Raw genomic sequence first — 20,806 nt, 5'->3', positions numbered from 1 at the left:
CTCACCTGTCGACACACAAACACATTCATACGAGACACAAAACGTCTGTGGGGGGAAAAACGTGCAATGAGCTTTAAAAAGCTAAAAGAGGAATTTAGTTTCTTTCAAATGAAGTGATGAGCTGCACATGTACTTGTTGTGTTACATGGGAATTATGTATATTGTTACAGTTTAAAAGAACAGCAGCGCTGTGGTAGGTTTGCTCCTCTGGTTCGTGTGAATTCTCTAGTCTGTAAATAGAAATCGATGTACGACACAACACTAGTATTACTTTAACAGCCATGTTTCTTTCTATGAAGACATTTTTAACTTAAAGAAGTCAGTGTTTCTCACTTCGTTTTAAGACCCCCCCCCCCACAGTGTCTGTGCACCGTCTCCTTAAAGAATGTACATAATATGATTGTGCCATGTATTCACAGAAGGTCTCATTCCTGCATATTCAATGTTAATACATTTCTGTTAATAAATTCAAATGCAAAAAGGAGCGATTCTGTGTTGTAGTTATTTAGCCCCCGATGTGTCATCACAGAACTCTACAGGTGTGTCGTTTATTTTTGTTATTGTATTTAAATGTTCTTGTTCATGTTTCACCTTGTTATAAATAAACCTGAGATCACAGCTGAATCTTGACCTATTGACCCGGTGTCCAGAGAATCAGCAGTTCTGTTCCTGGAGTTATTCGGTGGGATCAGACTATGAACCCTAATTCCATTACGTCTCCCCAGACCAGCAGAGGACTCTGCTAAAATAATCCCAAAAAAAGCTGAACCAGCTAACGAGGCTGTTAGAGACCTTGAACCTGCTGCAGGAAGCTTCGGGAATCGGTCTCACGTTTAGAGGATCTGAGCAAAGCTGGAGCGGCTCATTGCAACTAGAGCTGCAACAACGAATCGATAAAAATCGATTATTAAAAGAGTTGGCAACGAATTTCATTATCGATTCGTTGTGTCGCGCGATCATTACGTCACTCAATAAGTGTCGGAGATGTTTGAGTGTTCACAGCAGCAGGAATAACGGAACAGGACTCCGGTTCTGTAGCTGACGCTGACCGGCGTATAAACGTTGCCGTGACAACACCGGAAGTTGATTTACGCGATTTGTATTATTTTCGCGTCATTCGCGCCGCCGGTATCGCCGGGGACTATTTGTGTGCATCGCGTGAACACAAATAGTCCCCGGGGGACCTCTTCACCGCGTGTTCACACACCAAACACCAAACGCGATGAACGCGGCCGGTATCGCCGGGGACTATTTGTGTTCATCCGCGTTCATTGCGTTAAACGCGGTGAATCGCCGGGGACTATTTGTGTTCATTTGTGTTCATCGCGTTTAATGTGAACATACCTAAAGGTAAAGGTGTGTTCACATTAAACGCGGTGAATCGTCGGGGACTATTTGTGTTCATTTGTGTTCATCCGCGTTCACCCATTCACCGAATCGCCGGGGGTGATTAATCGACAGATTAATCGATTATTAAAATAATCGTTAGTTGCAGCCCTAATTTTAAGTGTAAATTGAATCGAGGGTTTTACTGGGCGGCTCTTTGCAGACAATGAGGAGCAAAGTTGTCGCTGGTGTGAGACGTTCAGGGTTGTAAAGGTTCCCCAAACAGATTCATTTATCCACCGAAACATCTGGACAGCTCGAGGGAAGGTGAGTCATGAGGAACCTCAGTAAACATGAGTTTATGGTCTCAAGTCTTCTTCAATACAGCATGATGTTCATTTAGTACATGATGGTCCATTTAGAGTCAAACAGACCATAAAGCAGGGGATGCTTTAGGGGCGGGGCTACACGGTGATTGACAGGATAGAAGATTAGGATTTGTTTGACTTTTGTCTTCAGTTTATCGTCTTCGTTTTCGTCTCCTGTAGACTCTCTGATGTGAGAACATAACTGCTGCTGTAGATGACTGTAGATGACCATCCGCGTGCCTTCATCACTGTACCTCAGGAGGATGATGATGATGATGATGATTCCCGTCCTGCGTCACATGACTGTTGGTTTGTGTGCGTACGAGAAGCTGAGCAGAGAGAAAGTCATTCATCCAGGAGTCGGTGTGTCTGTTTCAGAGCCTCCGGCTCTCTCTCCTCTCTCTCCTCTCTCTCCTCGCTCTCCTCGCTCTCCTCGCTCTCCTCGCTCTCCTCACCGTCCATGTGACCACAGAGTCTCCAGGGAGTCCAGACCAGGTGACTCCTCCTCAATGGGAAGCATTGTCCTCACTGCTTTCTGAGAATGAGAGGGTCAGATGCAGGAAATCAAAGGACGGTCATCACTCGAGTAAATGAAGATCATGTTTCATTGAGAGTCTTCATAGAGGAGTTTCTCCTCATGGAGTCCTGGTCTGCTCACTAGTGTCAAAGGTAGAAGAAGATTACAGACAGCGCCCCACGTTTATACTCTTTGTTGGAATATAAAAACTTGAGTTGGTGTTCGCTTCAAAAAACTTCGTGATTTAAAAGCACATTTTTTGGGGGCGAATAAAAAAAAGCAAGAAAATGTGATTAATCAGCAGGTTTGTGGTTTTAAGTCTGATGGAGATGAGCTGAAGCGCTGACGAGGAAACGTTCCTCAAAGTTCTACATTTTCTCCGTCCGTCCGTAGAAAATGTTGGATGTGCAGGAAGAGACGAAATCCGACGGTGGGACGTCAGTTTCTCGCGACGACGTTTAGCTTCTCATGAACATGTGGAACAGGTTCCACGTGTGACGGGTTCCACGTGTAGCAGGTTCCACGTGTGACGGGTTCCACGTGTAGCAGGTTCCACGTGTGACGGGTTCCACGTGTGACGGGTTCCACGTGTAACGCATCAGGCGTACTCGCTGACGTTAACGGTCACTACAGCAGAGCTGCTGATCAGTAACTTCATTACATTGAACTGAGGGATGCAGGACCAGAGGTTCCCTCAGACCTTTAGAGGCCCCAAAGACCCCAAAGACCCCAAAGACCCCAAAGACCCCAAAGACCCCAAAGACCCCAAAGACCCCCACCTTTTAAACTTCCATTTGCACAAAGGTCACGGATCATTTCAACAATTTAGAAACATCTTAAAGCTATTTAAGCTTGAGGGGGGGGGGGATCTACATCCATCTCTAATCACAGAAACATCAAATAAAAGCTACTAATTCACATTTAAATCAGCATTAATATTAACTTCTGCTTTGATTTAACATACTGTACATATGTATACATTTTTATTAAATTATCCAAATATAACTTCAGTTTAGGAACATTATTGTATTTATTTAGATCAAGAAACTGGTTTTCTCTGGAGGATGGACTTGGACTTGGTGTCGGGGGGGGAGGCGCTAAGCAGCAGAGAGAGAGAGAGAGAGAGAGAGAGAGAGAGAGGGAGAGGGAGAGAGAGAGAGAGAGAGAGAGAGAGAGAGACAGAGAGAGAGGGAGAGGGGGGAGAGGGAGAGAGAGAGAGGGAGAGGGAGAGGGAGAGAGAGAGAGAGAGAGAGAGGGAGAGAGAGAGAGAGAGAGAGAGAGAGAGAGATGAAAGGAAAAACGTTTATCAGCTATTAGTGCAGAGAGAACTGTTGCACTCCTCCTGTCAGCTCCTCCACTCAGCTCCTCGATCCGGGAGGACGAAGAGGAGAAGAAACACCTCAGCCTCCCTCGTCTTCATCACAGTCCAGCATCAGATTGTCTGCCTGGTTTTTTAACTCGTGATCTTGATTGTTGGATGTTCATCATTTAACATCCTCATCATCTTCATCATCTTCATCATCTTCATCATCTCTACAGGTAGGTCTCATCACTTTCCTCCCTCGTCTCTTTCTCCTCGCCAAAATAAAAGTTTGACTTTAATTTGAAGTCAGCAGCAGTTTCCTCTTCCTCCTGTGAGGCGGTGGTTTAATCCTCATGATCATAACTGTGAACATGTCGCTCACCCATTCCTACACATGGAGCGCTCTATTTAATATTATTATTAACAACAAGAACACATAAAGGCTCTTTACATGGTGAAAACTATTCAGAGAGATGACGTTAGAACAGAAACAGTTAATGAAAACATTAATAATCAGTGTGAACAGAATAATCTCATATAATCCGTCTGGAGTCTTTAACGTGTGAACGACGGAGAAGTTCAGAGCGTCACAGCTGGACTGAAGAGGAGCGTTCATGAGGACGTGAACCTGAGGCGGCTCATGAATGAATCGTGTCGTTGAAGATTTTTCTTTCTGTAAATAAATCAAAGCTGCTTCTTTAAAAGCTGCCGTAATGAATATATATTAATAAGGATCACGTCATGGTGTGTTGTGAGGCTTGAGGCCTGCAGACTGTTAGAAGGATCAGTTCTTGGACGTACCGGCTCCTCACAGGACTTATCACAGCCGGCTCAGCCGTCACGAGTTCCTGTGAGCAGTAATCCAGCTCACGCCTCTGTGATGCTGAGGACCACATGTCTGCCGTGGCTGACCTCGTCCGCTGACCTCACGCTGAAGTGCATGATGGGCGTCGTGAATCAGCCAGCTGGTGTAACGCACAGAGCTGCAGGTCTGAGTGAACGAGGCGAAGTCTTTACAGTTAAGAGACTCGGTGTGAACGCTATCGCACAGAAGCTGGAGCTCCTCGTGGCCTTTGACTCCTCCAGACGTCAAAGAGGAGACAGAGCTCCTTGTTCCTCGTTCATTCCGTCTGTGATCTACAGAGACACCAGACTCTCTGAAACACTGATTCTAGCTCACAGCAGGAGCTGCTGCTCTGCTGCTGCTCCGTCTGTTGTTCTGAACGAACTCTTTCAAACACTAAAGTCTCAACAACACAAACACACAGAGAGAGTCTGATCGCTCTGAAGGTGATGAAATTATAAAAGTCAGCGAATTAAACTGATTTTTGGTCATTTTGATGTCATCGATTTAAGTTTAAGTTTCTATAAGAAAGCCAAAGATTCCCTCCTGTAACTTTAAAGCTGCTTTAATCACTATTCAGCGGATCACATGACTCTGTGGCTCCTTTTTTAGTTTATTTCGTGTTTTAGCGTCTTTCAGCTCATTGTTTTGGTTTCCCAGCTTTAACTCTGATGTTTGGTTCTCGTAGCATCAGTGGCTGCAGGACGACGTCAGCAGAAAGCTCCATGAAGCTGAAGATAGTAGTTCAGGAGCTAAAGAGACCGAAACCAGAGCAGAGAGAGGCCGTTAGAAACAGATCAATGAATACAAATGTTCCTCTGCAGCAGCTGGATGAGTCCACAAGCTAACGTGTTCTACCTACAAGGTGATGATGTTGACTTTCTACTGAATACGTGCTTCTCTCCTCCGGCAGCCTCAGCATGTATCTGGAGAACAAAACCGAGATGGAGATGTCTCCGGCGTCGGCCCAGGGCCTCCAGGGCCTCCAGGGCCTCCAGGGCCTCCAGGGCCTCCAGGGCCGGAACAGCCTGCGGTCACCGGAGGCCGTCGCCGGGAACTTTGGGGAGCTGCGTCTGCTGCAGGGCATGTCGGAGCGGAGGGACGCCCAGAAGCTGCAGCAGTCGGCCGTTCTGCCCTCGGGACAGTGCGTCATCCACGCAGAGGGCTTCGTGCCGGTTCGACAGGAGGACGGGTAGGAAGCTCTTGATTGGTCGAGTTATTAGACGAGCTGTGTGGCTAAAACTAAACAAGTTAAAGTTAAAAGAGAACTTTATTTATTCTTGTGCCAGAGTTTCATTAAAGAAACAGAAGAATAAGAAAAGAACAATAGAATAAAAATATAAACATTTATGAACAATAACAATTAAAACACAAAGTGTAAAACTAATAATACGGACATGATCGCACAATAGAGCACAGTAGAGCACAGTAGAGCACAATAGAACACAGTGGAGCACAATAGAACACAATAGAGCACAATAGAGCACAATAGAACACAATAGAACACAATAGAACACAGTAGAGCACAATAGAGCACAATAGAACACAATAGAGCACAATAGAGCACAATAGAACACAATAGAGCACAGTAGAGCACAATAGAGCACAGTGGAGCACAATAGAACACAATAGAGCACAATAGAGCACAATAGAACACAGTGGAGCACAATAGAACACAATAGAGCACAGTAGAGCACAGTAGAGCACAATAGAACACAGTGGAGCACAATAGAACACAATAGAGCACAATAGAACACAATAGAGCACAGTAGAGCACAATAGAACACAGTAGAGCACAATAGAACACAATAGAGCACAGTAGAGCACAATAGAACACAGTAGAGCACAATAGAGCACAATAGAACACAATAGAGCACAATAGAGCACAGTAGAGCACAATAGAACACAATAGAGCACAATAGAACACAATAGAGCACAGTAGAGCACAATAGAACACAATAGAACACAATAGAACACAATAGAACACAGTAGAGCACAATAGAACACAATAGAACACAATAGAGCACAGTAGAGCACAATAGAACACAATAGAACACAATAGAACACAGTAGAGCACAATAGAACACAATAGAACACAATAGAGCACAGTAGAGCACAATAGAACACAATAGAACACAATAGAGCACAATAGAGCACAGTAGAGCACAATAGAACACAATAGAACACAATGGAGCACAATAGAGCACAGTAGAGCACAATAGAACACAATAGAGCACAATAGAACACAATAGAACACAATAGAGCACAATAGAGCACAATAGAACACAGTAGAGCACAATAGCAATCAGAGTAAATCAATAAAGTGAGAGAATTCAACTGAAATAGAAAAAGTAAAACACAACAAAGATTAAATAGAGTAAAACTATGAACTATGAAGAAGTGATGCTAACACTGAGCAGCAGATTGAAGAAGTAGCAGAAAGTTATATTTGACCGATTATTGACGATAATGTAACGAACTGTCTGTGTCGTTTACAGCGAACGTCCCTCAAACAGGAAGTCGTTGTTATTCAGTGAGTTTTATTTCAGCAGCGAATAAAATGTTGATCTCGTACGTTTCTGACGAACCAGCGATAAGTTGAATCTCGACTCGTTTCCGAACCAAAAATAAGTTTCATATCAACATTTCTACGTGTTCGCTCTGAGAAACTAAACTCTTCATTTCATGTTAGCTTTGGGCAGCGAGGCTGCGTGGTTAGAGGCCGTGTAGTTAGAGGCTGCGTGGTTAGAGGCCGCGTGGTTAGAGGCCGCGTGGTTAGAGGCTGCGTGGTTAGAGGCCGCGTGGTTAGAGGCCGCGTGGTTAGAGGCCGCGTGGTTAGAGGCCGCGTGGTTAGAGGCTGCGTGGTTAGAGGCCGCGTGGTTAGAGGCCGCGTGGTTAGAGGCCGCGTGGTTAGAGGCCGCGTGGTTAGAGGTGGTTAGTAAAGGGGTTAGTAGGTTCAGTTAAACGCTTCAGTGACTTTGGGTTCAAATGAGTCTGTTACATTCGGCTCACGTGGGACATGGACACGATCTCCTGGTGAAAGTCCTGTTTGACCTGTTGACCGATCGTCCATCTCAACATCTTCCCCGTTCAGACTTTAATCCAACGTGTTTATGATCCGTATCCTCACACAGCGGTTTGTGTGATGTCGTAGGAGAAAGTGAACCCACATGTTTAGTGTATTTTCTTATGAATCGTGTCTATTTTCCCGTGAATACCACCAAACTCCACATAAATCTTCCTCTTTATCTGCTAAATGTCTCGATAAGCTTCAACTTAAAACACTCAGTTGTTCCTTTGAGTTAAAGTTTGTGTCCATGAAGAATTGTTTGAGTGTTTAGAACTTCTAGTGTTCACGTTGAGACGATCTGAACCACAGAAGAAGAACGTTACACTCGCCCGGCCGGTTAAAGCTCCCAGCGGACGTTTGACATACGAGAAAAACACTGAAGCTCATGAAAGTATGATCGTTCACACACCGAGAGACTTAACGTGTGTGTGTGTGTGTGTGTGTGTGTGTGTGTGTGTGTGTGTGTGCGTCTGTGTGAGTGTATCGGGGGGGGGGGGGGCTGCTAATCTCAAACCCGTGGTTTTGACGTTATTGGGATTAAATTGAGGGATTTTTTGCTTCGTGAATTTAGTCCGAAGTTGCACGTGACGAAGAGCGAAGCACGGCTCCGTCGGATTAACTGTTTTATATTTATCATGAAAACCTGCACAGACGTGCACACGCATCGTGCACGTGCACACGCATCGTGCACGTGCATGTGCATGTGCATGTGAGGATGCAGGGATGTAAAATATGGCTTCAATAATTACACAACAAATACAAAACAGGAAGTAAAGACACAAAGTACATAATAGAAAACACAGAGAGAGCAGACGGAGGAAGCTGCTGTTTGAACCTCTGAACATGATTTCTTTTGACACGTTGAGAATATTTCTCCAGTTAATCAGCTCAAAGCTCAAAGCTCCAAAGAATGCGCTGAACAAAGGCATCGCAGTGTGACAGAGAGAGAGGTCAAAGGTCAAAGGTCACCTTCTTCATTCATTTCTTAACTTTTTATATAATAATGTCAAAAACAAATCTTTCCATTTTGTATCAGACTATAATAGATATATATATAAAAGATATAATAGTAATACAAATAACATTAATAATAGATAATAATAATAACAATGATAGTAATAATTACTGAACATAACAACATGGGGAAATCAAATTAAGCTGAAAACACACAGAAATAGAATACATAGAAAACATCAGAGTGAAAATGAAACGCACTGAAAAATAACATTGAATAATATGAAAACTCAAAGTGTTCCTTTACTTTAAGATCTCACAGCAGACTGTGTGTGTGTGTGTGTGTGTGTGTGTGTGTGTGTGTGTGTGTCTGTGTGTGTGTGTGTGTGTGTCTGTGTGTGTGTGTCTGTGTGTGTGTGTGTGTGTGTGTGTGTCTGTGTGTGTGTGTCTGTGTGTGTGTGTGTGTGTCTGTGTGTCTGTGTGTGTCTGTGTGTGTGTGTGTGTCTGTGTGTGTCTGTGTGAGTGTCTGTGTGTGTGTCTGTGTGTGTGTCTGTGTGTGTCTGTGTGTGTGTCTGTGTGCGCTGTGGTTGTGGTTGTGAAACACGTTGCAGCTCTAAAGCTGCTGCAGTCACATCAACGGGTCACATGACTAATGAGAAGATGAGCCTTTGGCCTCGTTCAGCTCATTGTTTTGGTTTCACAGACAGCTACTTCCTGTTTGGGTTCCTGCTCGCTGCTCTCGTCAGCTTCATTTCTAGCTGATCTTAAACCAGAGTGTCCACACACTGTGTGTCCACAGCTGCCCGGCACCAAAGCACAGACAGACAGTTGATCTCTGGTCTGGACTCACCAGCTGCTCTCCTCTCTGGTGGCTGACGGCTGAGGGTCAAAGTTAACAGAACTCAGACGTTTAACTCATTCCTGGTCTTCTTCTTCTTCTTCTTCTTCTTCTTCTTCTTCTTCTTCTTCTTCAGACACAGCTTCAGCGTGGTGAATGTTCTCAGGGGGAAGACTCACTCAGCCGGCCTCACAGAGAGATCTCCTCTGCTGAGGTTCTCTCAGGACGACAGGTTTGTAACTCGGTGAACATTGTGATTATGGGATGTTGGTGTATGAGAGCTCACCTCCACGTCTGACGGACTCTTTGTTTTACAGCATGACCTACATGACCTTACACGACCCCGGCTTTGTTGGGGGGGAGGAGCCGTGGGACGGCGGCTCCCTGGACCATGAGAGGAGGTACCGGCTGGGCAGCGAGGTCTCCGGTCTGTCCCGGTCCGGCCCCTCGGAGAAGAGCGACCCTCTGGAGAACCTGAACCTCAGCTTTAGACTCACCAGCAGCATGAAGTGAGAGCAGGAAGCCCTGAACAGATGTTTGATATGAAGCAGATGTTTGATATGATGCAGATGTTTGATATGAAGCAGATGTTTGATATGAAGCAGATGTTTGATATGATGCAGATGTTTGATATGATGCAGATGTTTGATATGATGCAGATGTTTGATATGAAGCAGATGTTTGATATGAAGCAGATGTTTGATATGATGCAGATGTTTGATATGAAGCAGATGTTTGATATGAAGCAGATGTTTGATATGAAGCAGATGTTTGATATGAAGCAGATGTTTGATATGATGCAGATGTTTGATATGATGCAGATGTTTGATGTGATGCAGATGTTTGATATGAAGCAGATATTTGATATGATGCAGATGTTTGATATGAAGCAGATGTTTGATATGAAGCAGATGTTTGATATGAAGCAGATGTTTGATATGAAGCAGATGTTTGATATGATGCAGATGTTTGATATGAAGCAGATGTTTGATATGAAGCAGATGTTTGATATGATGCAGATGTTTGATATGAAGCAGATGTTTGATATGAAGCAGATGTTTGATTACGTCTGAACTCATGATATCAACATGAAACTTCACCCGTTTCTATTATTATACTGAACTCTGTTTTTCTTCTTCTGTGGTTTCAGATGCTGCTTCAGAGTCTCCAAAATTGCCACAATGTTCACTATCGTCGTCCTCTGCAGTGTACGTGTTCCTTTAAAATAACGTTTGGTTCAATAAAACAACCTAATAATGAAGTAAATCTACACATCGTATTACTTCATGATTCCTGTTTAAGGAAACATTTGATGAACTATGCTTATTTGATTAGTTTGATGTCTAGATATAAATGAATGTGTAGCTGCATGTGTCCTTGTTCCCTTGTTCCCTTGTTCCTCAGCTGTTGACTGGTTCCTGTGTTGTGCCTTCAGCTCTTCTTCAGCATGTATCCGGACCGAGACAACCCCTGGAGGATGTTGGCCGTCTCCTCAACAGACACTTTCTGTATCTTTTCCTGCGGCTTCCATCGTTAGAAACAGAAACAGAGACCCAGCAGGCCTTTAACCAACAAGGAGAGAAGTGGACCCACCAGACGGGTACAGACCCAGGAGGTCAGGAGGTCAGACTAACAGAACCGTCACCAAGAAACGTGAAATGACCACAAACATATATAAACGACTTCAAAGGACCCACAATGACTTAAAATAGACGTGAAACGACTAAAAGTGGATCCAAAATGACTATGACACTTAAAATGACTGGAAATAGACGTGAAACGACGACAAAGACCCAAAACCCTGTCTTGGCTAGGTCTCCCTTGAAAAAGAGATTTTTTATCTCAATGGGACTCTCCTGGTTAAATAAAGGTTAAATAAATAAAATAAAAAAACAATCACGCAGAAGCTTAAAGCGTCTGAAGAGATGCAAAATCACAAAAGAGTGACTATGAGACTGAGACGCACAATTAATTACAATTGATGCAAAACTACAAAAAATTACCCAAAATGAAAAGAAACTGAAGAAGAACTCATAGAAACGTAAAACATCTGAAAATTGAAGCGAAACAGCTAAAAAATAACTACAAAGAAATAAAAAAACACCTGAAGATGATCACAAGATGTACAATGACTAGAAATATGTAAAACAGCCACAAAAGTATCTGAAAGAGACACAAAACAACTTCAAATCACCCAAAAATGACAACGTAGACCCACAACACGACCACATAGAAACTACAACATCTCAGAATAGATGCAGAATGAGCGCTGAGCTCAGAGAACCCGTTGAGATCAGCTCCATGCAGCAGAACCTGGTCCTGCTGTCTCTTGTGCTCGTAGGATACGTGGTGAACGCTCAGAAACACAAACACACACTCAGCTCCTGCAGATCTTTCTCTTGACCGTCTTCGTCCCTCAGCCATGAACCTGACGGACTTCAGAGACAACGCTCTGCTGAAGCTCCAGGTGGGGGGGCCGTTCACCAAAGGGAAGGTGGACCTCGACAACCAGGACTACATCCTGGTCCAGGTAGAGCAGGTCGAGCCGTCGGGACAGCGGAGGAGGAGGCCTCAGCAGGTGAGCATCGTCATCGTCATCTTCATCGTCATCGTCATCAACCAACTGATTGATCTTCTGCTGTTTGTGATCAGGTGCTCTATAACTGGACCATTCCTCTGCACAGTGACCGAAGTGACCACATACTGTTGACCAAAACATTTGAGATGCTCAGCAGGTATTTAACTTTCTTATTGTTTGGTGTATCTTTGTAGTCGTTTTATGTCTCTTTGTAGCTTCATTGTGTCTCTTTGTGGTTGTTTTGTGTCTCTTTGTGGTTGTTTTGTGTCTCTTTGTAGTTGTTGTTGTACGAACTGTCTTCACCTTTTCTCTCACGTTTCATTCAGCAGTTGCTCAGCTCTGACTGTAGTTGCTTCGTGTCTCTTTGTCTCTTTGTAGTCGTTTTATGTCTCTTTGTAGTTTCTTCGTGTCTCTTTGTCTCTTTGTAGTCGTTTTATGTCTCTTTGTAGTTTCTTTGTGTCACATTTTTGTAGTTGATTAATTCATTCTATACACTCAGATATTGCCATCACTGACATTTTTTTACGTTATTTTGAACTAATTAGCAATATGTGAATTTACGCCACATAACATCATATTTGTCCCATTGTTGTTGAGTGTGTGCTGTTGTTTTCTTGGACTTTGTCTCCAACATAACAAACCTTTCCGGTTTCTGATGTTATGGATCGGTGAATGTTTGGTGACGTAGAATACATGCAGGTGATTGTGTTTGCCTTCGTCTCCCACACAGTGACCCCATCATCATCACGGTCCAGGCCTTCCTGCAGGAGGACGAGGTGGTGCCGCTCTCCATGACCCACCAGTCGCTCTACGTCAACGTGGAGACGCAGGTGGGCATCGCTGGAATCATCCTGACCGGAGTCTACGTTCTCATCATCTTTGAGGTAAACGGGGAAACTGGTGTTACAGCCCAGAGAAGAACTTCACTTCAGGAGGCGTTACTGAAGAGTTCAGTTCCCTTTGAAGATTCTACACCAAGCAAAACACTAACAATGTCATGTCAATGTCATAACTTCTTACATATCGTTCACTTGCACTCTTACTACTGATGCTAACTTCTGCTAGCTAGCTTCAGCTTCACTACGGTCGCGCTAGCCCACCGACCAATCACAGCGCACCTTAATGCTGATGAACTTACTACCCAGAAGGCTCTGACACGTCAAAGAATACGCCCAACACGTCAAACTAAAGATCTGATTGGTTGAACACTATGACGATCAACAACATCGTCCCCATTCACTTAACCTGCACATGGATTCACTGGTGAGTCTGCAGGCCTGGGGCCTCTCTTCTACCTAGAGACACAGAGGTGAACTCTGATTGGATAAAAGCTCTACTTAAAACAAGCTGCACTGAAGCAGAGCAGCTGAGGAGCACAGTAGCTGTGCAATGAGAACATAAGATAATGGGAACAATATTTTTATAAATTATAATACATGTAGTGTATTTAAGAAATATTATTAAATTATAAAATAGCTCTAACTTTGTGATTCTGTTTTGTTTTTTGTAAAACTTTAATATATAAAGATTGTAACCCTTTCATCAGTCCCCATTGTGTTCCCTCTTAACAGACGTTTATTCAATGCTTCAAGCTGTCACTTTACACTTCAACACTAAAATGAGCGTCTGTGTGTCAGAACTGTCCTCGTGTTTCCTTTAACTCACGACTTCATTAATAAACGAGGCGTGACCTGCTGACTGATGTCACAGGCTGCAGTCTGTAATAAAGAGGATGCATCACACATGAGCTGATCATGGAGCTGTCTGTAATATCACCTTTAACTTCTGCACCTCTTCATATTCAGACTGATGGAACGCGCTCACCTTTACTGTTACTGCAGCTTCCAAACCACACATCTCACACATACTGGAGCTTTTGTCTCTTTAAATTACAGTTTGAGATGCAGGATTATTTAATGACAGATGCAAATTATTATTAAAGAAAACACCAATACGCCACAAAAAACATCATTTAAAATGAAAATAAATAAATGACAAGTGGTGAATGCATTTTATTTGACTGTAAAGTGTTCAGTTGTATAATTAAATGTTAAATGAATACATGCATGCAGCATTCTTTGGTTCTTAGCGTCGTGTTCATGATGAATCTTTTGGATTTTTCAGATTGTGCATCGTACTCTGGCGGCCATGTTGGGTTCTCTGGCAGCTTTAGCCGCTCTGGCCATCATCGGTGACGTGAGTCTCTGTTCACTTTTCTGTTTCAGTCAGCTGATAATAAATAAAAAAGCTACTTAGCTGATACAAACTCTATGTTTTAGAAAGTATATGAGTTGGAAATCCAGCCGGCAATTATAGGGAACAATAAGGACAGTTAGCGATAAAGTTAAGGTGCGTTCAGGTGTTCCTCGGATAATCGGGTAAATATTTTAGATATCACCATTAAACTTCCCCAGTTAATAATTCCGTATTAAAAATCCGGTCGTATGGACCAAGTGACACAATAATTAACTATGAAAATGTCTCTAATATGTGTGCTTATAAAGTAATATAAAGTCTTCTAATATGAACGATGCTACAGGACGTTTAGGACGAACAGAGCTGAGATTAAAACATGCTTTTCCCAATTGAGGGATTCAAAATGGCCGCCATGGAATTTATCGTTTTGGTGTTTGTCATTCCTCTGTGTTCACAAACGCATCCAAAGCTTTGATTTCCTAATAATAAATCAGATTTTAAGTAAAAATAAATGGATGGCTGTAAAGAAGCTGATGTCACTTTAACAACAACATATTCTAGAAAAGTTCAAAACACAACTTTAGAAAAATCGTTTTCAAAGTTCACACTTTGCAGAACTAAACAGCACATTAATAACGGGTTCCAGAGGGAACCTTTGCGGCCCACTGGGACCTTCAGCACCTCCTGCTGTGACCAGAGGAGGTTCTACAGACACAGTTACTGAAACACTTGTTCAGGTCGTCAGGAAGTTTAGTTCTGCATGAATGGATCGAACAGTATTAACTCTTCTGTGTCTCCCACAGCGGCCCAGTCTGGTCACTGTGGTCGAGTGGATCGACTACGAGACGCTGGCTCTTCTCTTCGGCATGGTGAGGCTCTGAAGTTATATTCAGGAGTTCATTTATTCAACAAATCTCCTTTTGGACAGTTTTACAAAAAGCTTGATTCTGTATTACTGGAAGATTTTTACTTCTCAGCTGCTGAATGTTTTCTATGAAAGTTAAAGAAGTGATTTAAACCTCTGACACTTTATCACATCTACAACAACTCATTATTCACACACGAGATCATTCTGACCGATCAGTGAAATCTAAATGTCATATTGATGCACGACCACAGATGGTTGGACAACTTCCACCGTCAACAGCTGCTGCTGGAGTCTTCATCTCATTCTGCAGAAAATACAGCAGAGAGAACATGTTCCAAACAAATACATGTATTCAAATGTGCTACAAAAGTAAATATCCTCAACTGTTTCTGTACCACATAAAGTCAAGTTTATATCATTTATGGATTTGTCACCAAGCTTACAGTCTCCATCAAAACCTAGTTTTTGGATTGTGTTCTTGGCTCATTTCTGTTATGGGCAACGAGTGATTTGAAGGGGGACAAAAGGGGACAAAAGGGGACAAAAGGGGACAAAAGGGGGACAAAAGGGGACAAAAGGGGACAAAAGGGGACAAAAGGGGACAAAAGGGGGACAAAAGGGGACAAAAGGGGGACAAAAGGGGACAAAAGGGGGACAAAAGGGGACAAAAGGGGGACAAAAGGGGGACAAAAGGGGACAAAAGGGGGACAAAAGGGGACAAAAGTGGACAAAAGGGGACAAAAGGGGGACAAAAGGGGACAAAAGGGGGACAAAAGGGGGACAAAAGGGGACAAATGGGGACAAATGGGGACAAAAGGGGGACAAAAGGGGGACAAAGGGGGACAAAAGGGGGACAAAGGGGGGACAAAGGGGGACAAAGGGGGACAAAAGGGGGACAAATGGGGACAAAAGGGGACAAAAGGGGGACAAAAGGGGACAAAAGGGGACAAAAGGGGGACAAAAGGGGGACAAAAGGGGGACAAATGGGGACAAAAGGGGACAAAAGGGACAAAGGGGACAAAAGGGGACAAAAGGGGGGCGGCTTTGAAATATGATAAAGTAGTAATCTCTGGCCCGATCAGTCTGTGTGTTGATAAACGTGGTGCTGAAGTCACAGATGGATTTGTAACGGCAGCGTTTTCTCCCACATTTCCTTCAGTTCCGTCTTAAATCTCTAACATTCTCTAAACTATTGTTCGTCCGAACTGATTAAAAATGAAAAGCAGAGCTCTAAAATAAGGATCGCTGGGCGAAGTGAAAGCCGAGTCAAGTAATGAAACGCAGCTCAAGTTTATCAGCTGAAGCTCAAACAGGTATTTAAATTTACTGGTAATTAGCTCAGTTCAGGTGAAGTTACAGGATATATTAAACACAACAGTTAACGTTTGTCTTTGATGACCGATTATAGACAGAACAGGTTGTATCGGGCGAGTAAAAACGCACTTTGGGTGAGTTGATTTTTGATCAAATAATAAAGTATTAGTGGAAAGAATATCCTGATATTCTCCTTCCTGACCACCAGCTCTGAGATGTCAGTGTGACATCATCGTGTTATATAAAAGGGAAATGTTGTGTTTTTGTGTCTGTTCCAGATGGTGCTGGTGGCCATCTTCTCAGAGACCGGCTTCTTTGATTACTGTGCTGTGAAGGTGAGTCGCCTCACAGGAAACATCAGAAGTGTCAGTGGAGGAAGTGGTGATGTTTTTGAACATGAAGGTGTGGGTTATAGATGCTGTAGTCACATATACACCACGTGCATGTTTGTGCACGTTTGCCTTCGGGATGCTGAGTGACGAGTCTGAGAAGATAGAAGCGCTCTAGTCTTAGTAATGGAATCGTCTCCAAGGCGACAGGCTTTGAGCTATTTCTGACGTTAGCCCCCGATACACGAGTATCGTTGTTACCTCGACTTATCTGACATGAGCAGGCTTTGTGAAGACCTCTGTAACGTGAGCTGATGAGCAGGTTCACACGCTGACTCAGCAGCTCTATGACGGGCTGACAGGAAGCTCGCTCGCTCTGACTCGTGGGTCAGCGCCGCCGTCTGAAACGAGCCCCGTTTGTTTCATATTTACAGAAGAATGAATTATAGATGATTTGTAATGCTCTCTGATCGACATCGCTTAGATCCACATGTATCCTGCACATGATAAAAGATGTTATTCCTCAGTAGAAGATCAGACCTTCGTCCTCTCTTTAGAAGGTCCACGTTTGGGTTTTAATCCTGAATATTGTCGGTGGACGGTGAAGGAGGGCGAACGCCTTCGTCCTTCAGGTGCAGCAGCACTCAGACCTGAGAACAGACGCGTCGGGCAGGCTCATGAATTTTAAATGCGAGTTGGACAAGAAATGAAAAACAGCTTCTCTGAGACACGGAGGAGCGGGCCAGTCCCACGGGGCCACGTTATATTAGCATGAAAGAGTGTAAATATATATTATACGGTTATTTTACCTCTACCTCTCCTGGTGCTAACAGGCAAAGGCTCCGGGCTCAATGAGTCAGGGGCCCAAAACATCACTCAAAGAGACGTGAAGCAACCAGGAAGGACTTCAAAATGACCTTAAAGAAACATTAACCACGACAAAGAGACACAACAACGACTACGAAGAGACACAAAACTACAAACAGACACAAAATAACTACAAAGAGACTCAAGACGACTTCAAAGAGACACAAATTACCACAGAGACTCAAAACAGCAACAAAAAGAGGCGGAGCTCCAGAGGACAGGACGTCTCATAATCCACTAATGCTATGCTGCTATACTCATAATGGAAATAAGCCTGCAAGTCCTCGTTTATGAGGTTTCACTACGACGTTCTTGATGCTTTAAACTGCTGAAACACAGACGTGGTGCTGCAGTGAATGAACACTTTAACAGCATTAACAGCGTTCTCCCCGTTGTCTCTCTGAAGGCCTACCAGCTATCCAGAGGACGAGTGTGGCCGATGATCATGATCCTCTGTCTCATCGCCGCTATTCTCTCTGCTTTCCTGGACAACGTGACCACGATGATGCTTTTCACGCCGGTCACCATCAGGTACGGTCCGTCCGTCCGCGAGGAAGCTTCAGCTGCTTTCATTGCTCTCTAAAACACAAGTTCTCTCTAATCTCATTTGCTTGTTCTCGCTGTTTGATTTAGTTTTCTTGTGAATGTAAATTGAATGTTTTCTTACCGTCTTATGTTTAATACATTTTGCTGAATGGCCTCGTGTCTGAATGGTCACATTCATGGTCCATCTCCCGGTGTGTGGTGCGTTAGCTGATATAACATGTCTTCCATCACACTTAATGGGACCAGTTTACTTTTGGACATCCAGTAGCTGAGGAGGAGGAGTCACACCTTCACAACGTTTCTTAGACTCACTGGTCTTCTTAAGACATTTGAAGTAAACTGTTATTAAAGGTAAATATGAATTAATTTATGGTTTGATACGATGGGAACATTTTTCTTTGTGGCGCTGAGTTAGAGGAGAAGTTTGATATCATTATATATGATGTGATTCTCTGTAGCATCAGCTGCATGTCTTAGTGTCTCTACTTCCAGCTCTTGAACCATCATTAAGTTCTCAAAATGTCTCCGGAAGGTCAGAATACAGAAGATATTTGACTGAACGATTCACACATGACACAGATCCGGGTGAAGCTGTGATCAGATCCCAGACCAGCAGGGTGTAGATCCTGCACCACGTTAAAGGACCAATCACACACACTGCTGTATGTATGATCCCACTCGTCACAATCTCGTCAGGGCTGAAAGGGCTTTTCTGTCTGATATTTGCAGGTTGTGTGAGGTGCTTAATCTGGACCCCAGACACGTCCTGATTGCAGAAGTAATCTTCACCAACATCGGCGGCGCCGCCACAGCTGTCGGAGATCCACCCAACGTGATCATAGTGTCAAACCAGGACCTGCGCAAGGAGGTAGGCACGTTCACAGCTCTCCTTACTAATACATGGAGGGAATTTAAGAACAATTATAACATTATAAAATAGCTATAACTTTGTGATTCTGTTTAGACCAGCAGAGGAGGAAATACTTAGTTAGGTTTAATAAAGATGATGAAATACTTAGTTAGGTTTAATAAAGATGGTGAAATACTTAGTTAGGTTTAATAAAGATGATGAAATACTGAGTTAGGTTTAATAAAGATGATGAAATACTTAGTTAGGTTTAATAAAGATGATGAAATACTGAGTTAGGTTTAATAAAGATGATGAAATACTGAGTTAGGTTTAATAAAGATGATGAAATACTTAGTTAGGTTTAATAAAGATGATGAAATACTTAGTTAGGTTTAATAAAGATGGTGAAATACTTAGTTAGGTTTAATAAAGATGATGAAATACTTAGTTAGGTTTAATAAAGATGATGAAATACTTAGTTAGGTTTAATAAAGATGATGAAATACTTAGTTAGGTTTAATAAAGATGATGAAATACTTAGTTAGGTTTAATAAAGATGATGAAATACTGAGTTAGGTTTAATAAAGATGATGAAATACTTAGTTAGGTTTAATAAAGATGATGAAATACTTAGTTAGGTTTAATAAAGATGATGAAATACTTAGTTAGGTTTAATAAAGATGATGAAATACTTAGTTAGGTTTAATAAAGATGGTGAAATACTTAGTTAGGTTTAATAAAGATGATGAAATACTTAGTTAGGTTTAATAAAGATGATGAAATACTTAGTTAGGTTTAATAAAGATGATGAAATACTTAGTTAGGTTTAATAAAGATGATGAAATATGTAGTTGGTTTAGTCGTGTTGCTTTTCTAAAGCATTAATTTCCCTCAATTAATCTCTGAGGTTCATGACCTCATACAGCCTTCACAGTGCATGAACACATGATAGTGCACAAACAAACATTTGCAAGTATTTCAGTATATACTGTGGGTAAATGTATTCATCTGTGTTTGCTGGCTTGTACATGAGCTATCTCTGTTCAGCACAATCTCACTATGTATCTAAACAATGATGAGCTGTGGCCCCTTTTTCATGTTGAGGTGCAGGCGGTGAATAGAGATTTAGTGGCAGTGAAACCCATTTATATTTGTTGCTGCCGCCATCATAAATCAGGGGAATTCAACATGTCAAAACACGAGAAAGAAACCGAAACACCATCCGATTCCAAGAAACCCTCCCAGTGTTACAGTGCACATGGTTGCTCTAGCTTTTGTTGTGTTTATTAGACTTGACTTTGAAGTCGTACCTCCTCCTTCGTACTATTTTTAGCATATACGATACTCTGTCATTCAGTTCATCATACAGTCATTATAAGCAACAGAGCAGCTCAAAGAGTCCCCTCTTATAGCACATTTAATTATTTCTGACACGTGTAGTAGAGAATCACCTTCCTCCCCTTTCCTGCAAAACACTCACCTGCAGCTCAGCAGCAGCTTATATCTGTCTCGGGTCTTCTATAAGTGTCATGCTTGGCCACACTGGAGACCCTTTCTTTGGGATTAGAGTCTGATTAAACTTGTGAAGGAGACGTCGTTGATCCTGATGCATTAATGTGTCTAATAGCGTCCTGCTGCAGAGCTCAAGGCTCAGGGCTGACCTCTGGCGCTGGGACCCATGGTGGAAGACCACACATTATGAGTGTTAAGGTGGAAGAACACACATTATGAGTGTTAAGGTGGAAGAACACACATTATGAGTGTTAAGGTGGAAGAACACACATTATGAGTGTTAAGGTGGAAGAACACACATTATGAGTGTTAAGGTGGAAGACCACACATTATGAGTGTTAAGGTGGAAGAACACACATTATGAGTGTTAAGGTGGAAGAACACACATTATGAGTGTTAAGGTGGAAGAACACACATTATGAGTGTTAAGGTGGAAGACCACACATTATGAGTGTTAAGGTGGAAGAACACACATTATGAGTGTTAAGGTGGAAGATCACACATTATGAGTGTTAAGGTGGAAGAA

At 42.7% G+C, this 20,806-nt stretch overlaps 1 protein-coding gene across 1 annotated transcript in view; it reads left to right on the top strand.

The window, feature by feature from the left end:
- Positions 1-5,278: 5,278 nt before the first annotated feature.
- The window catches only part of oca2 (oculocutaneous albinism II), a gene marked incomplete at its 5' end in the record, with an annotated part of 39,168 nt that continues 23,640 nt past the window's right edge, over positions 5,279-20,806 (top strand). The window contains 13 exons of the mRNA XM_079157745.1: positions 5,279-5,550; positions 9,357-9,452; positions 9,538-9,729; positions 10,371-10,428; positions 10,656-10,728; positions 11,641-11,798; positions 11,873-11,955; positions 12,529-12,682; positions 13,923-13,994; positions 14,798-14,863; positions 16,455-16,511; positions 17,779-17,903; positions 18,648-18,786. Coding sequence (XP_079013871.1) covers positions 5,279-5,550; positions 9,357-9,452; positions 9,538-9,729; positions 10,371-10,428; positions 10,656-10,728; positions 11,641-11,798; positions 11,873-11,955; positions 12,529-12,682; positions 13,923-13,994; positions 14,798-14,863; positions 16,455-16,511; positions 17,779-17,903; positions 18,648-18,786 — 1,545 coding nt within the window. The remainder of the gene's footprint in view (positions 5,551-9,356; positions 9,453-9,537; positions 9,730-10,370; positions 10,429-10,655; positions 10,729-11,640; positions 11,799-11,872; positions 11,956-12,528; positions 12,683-13,922; positions 13,995-14,797; positions 14,864-16,454; positions 16,512-17,778; positions 17,904-18,647; positions 18,787-20,806) is intronic.

The sequence above is a fragment of the Pholis gunnellus genome, assembly GCF_910591455.1.
Source record: "Pholis gunnellus genome assembly, chromosome: 4".
In the NCBI taxonomy this organism is placed as follows: domain Eukaryota; kingdom Metazoa; phylum Chordata; class Actinopteri; order Perciformes; family Pholidae; genus Pholis; species Pholis gunnellus.
This window is presented reverse-complemented; position numbering and strand designations above follow the sequence as displayed.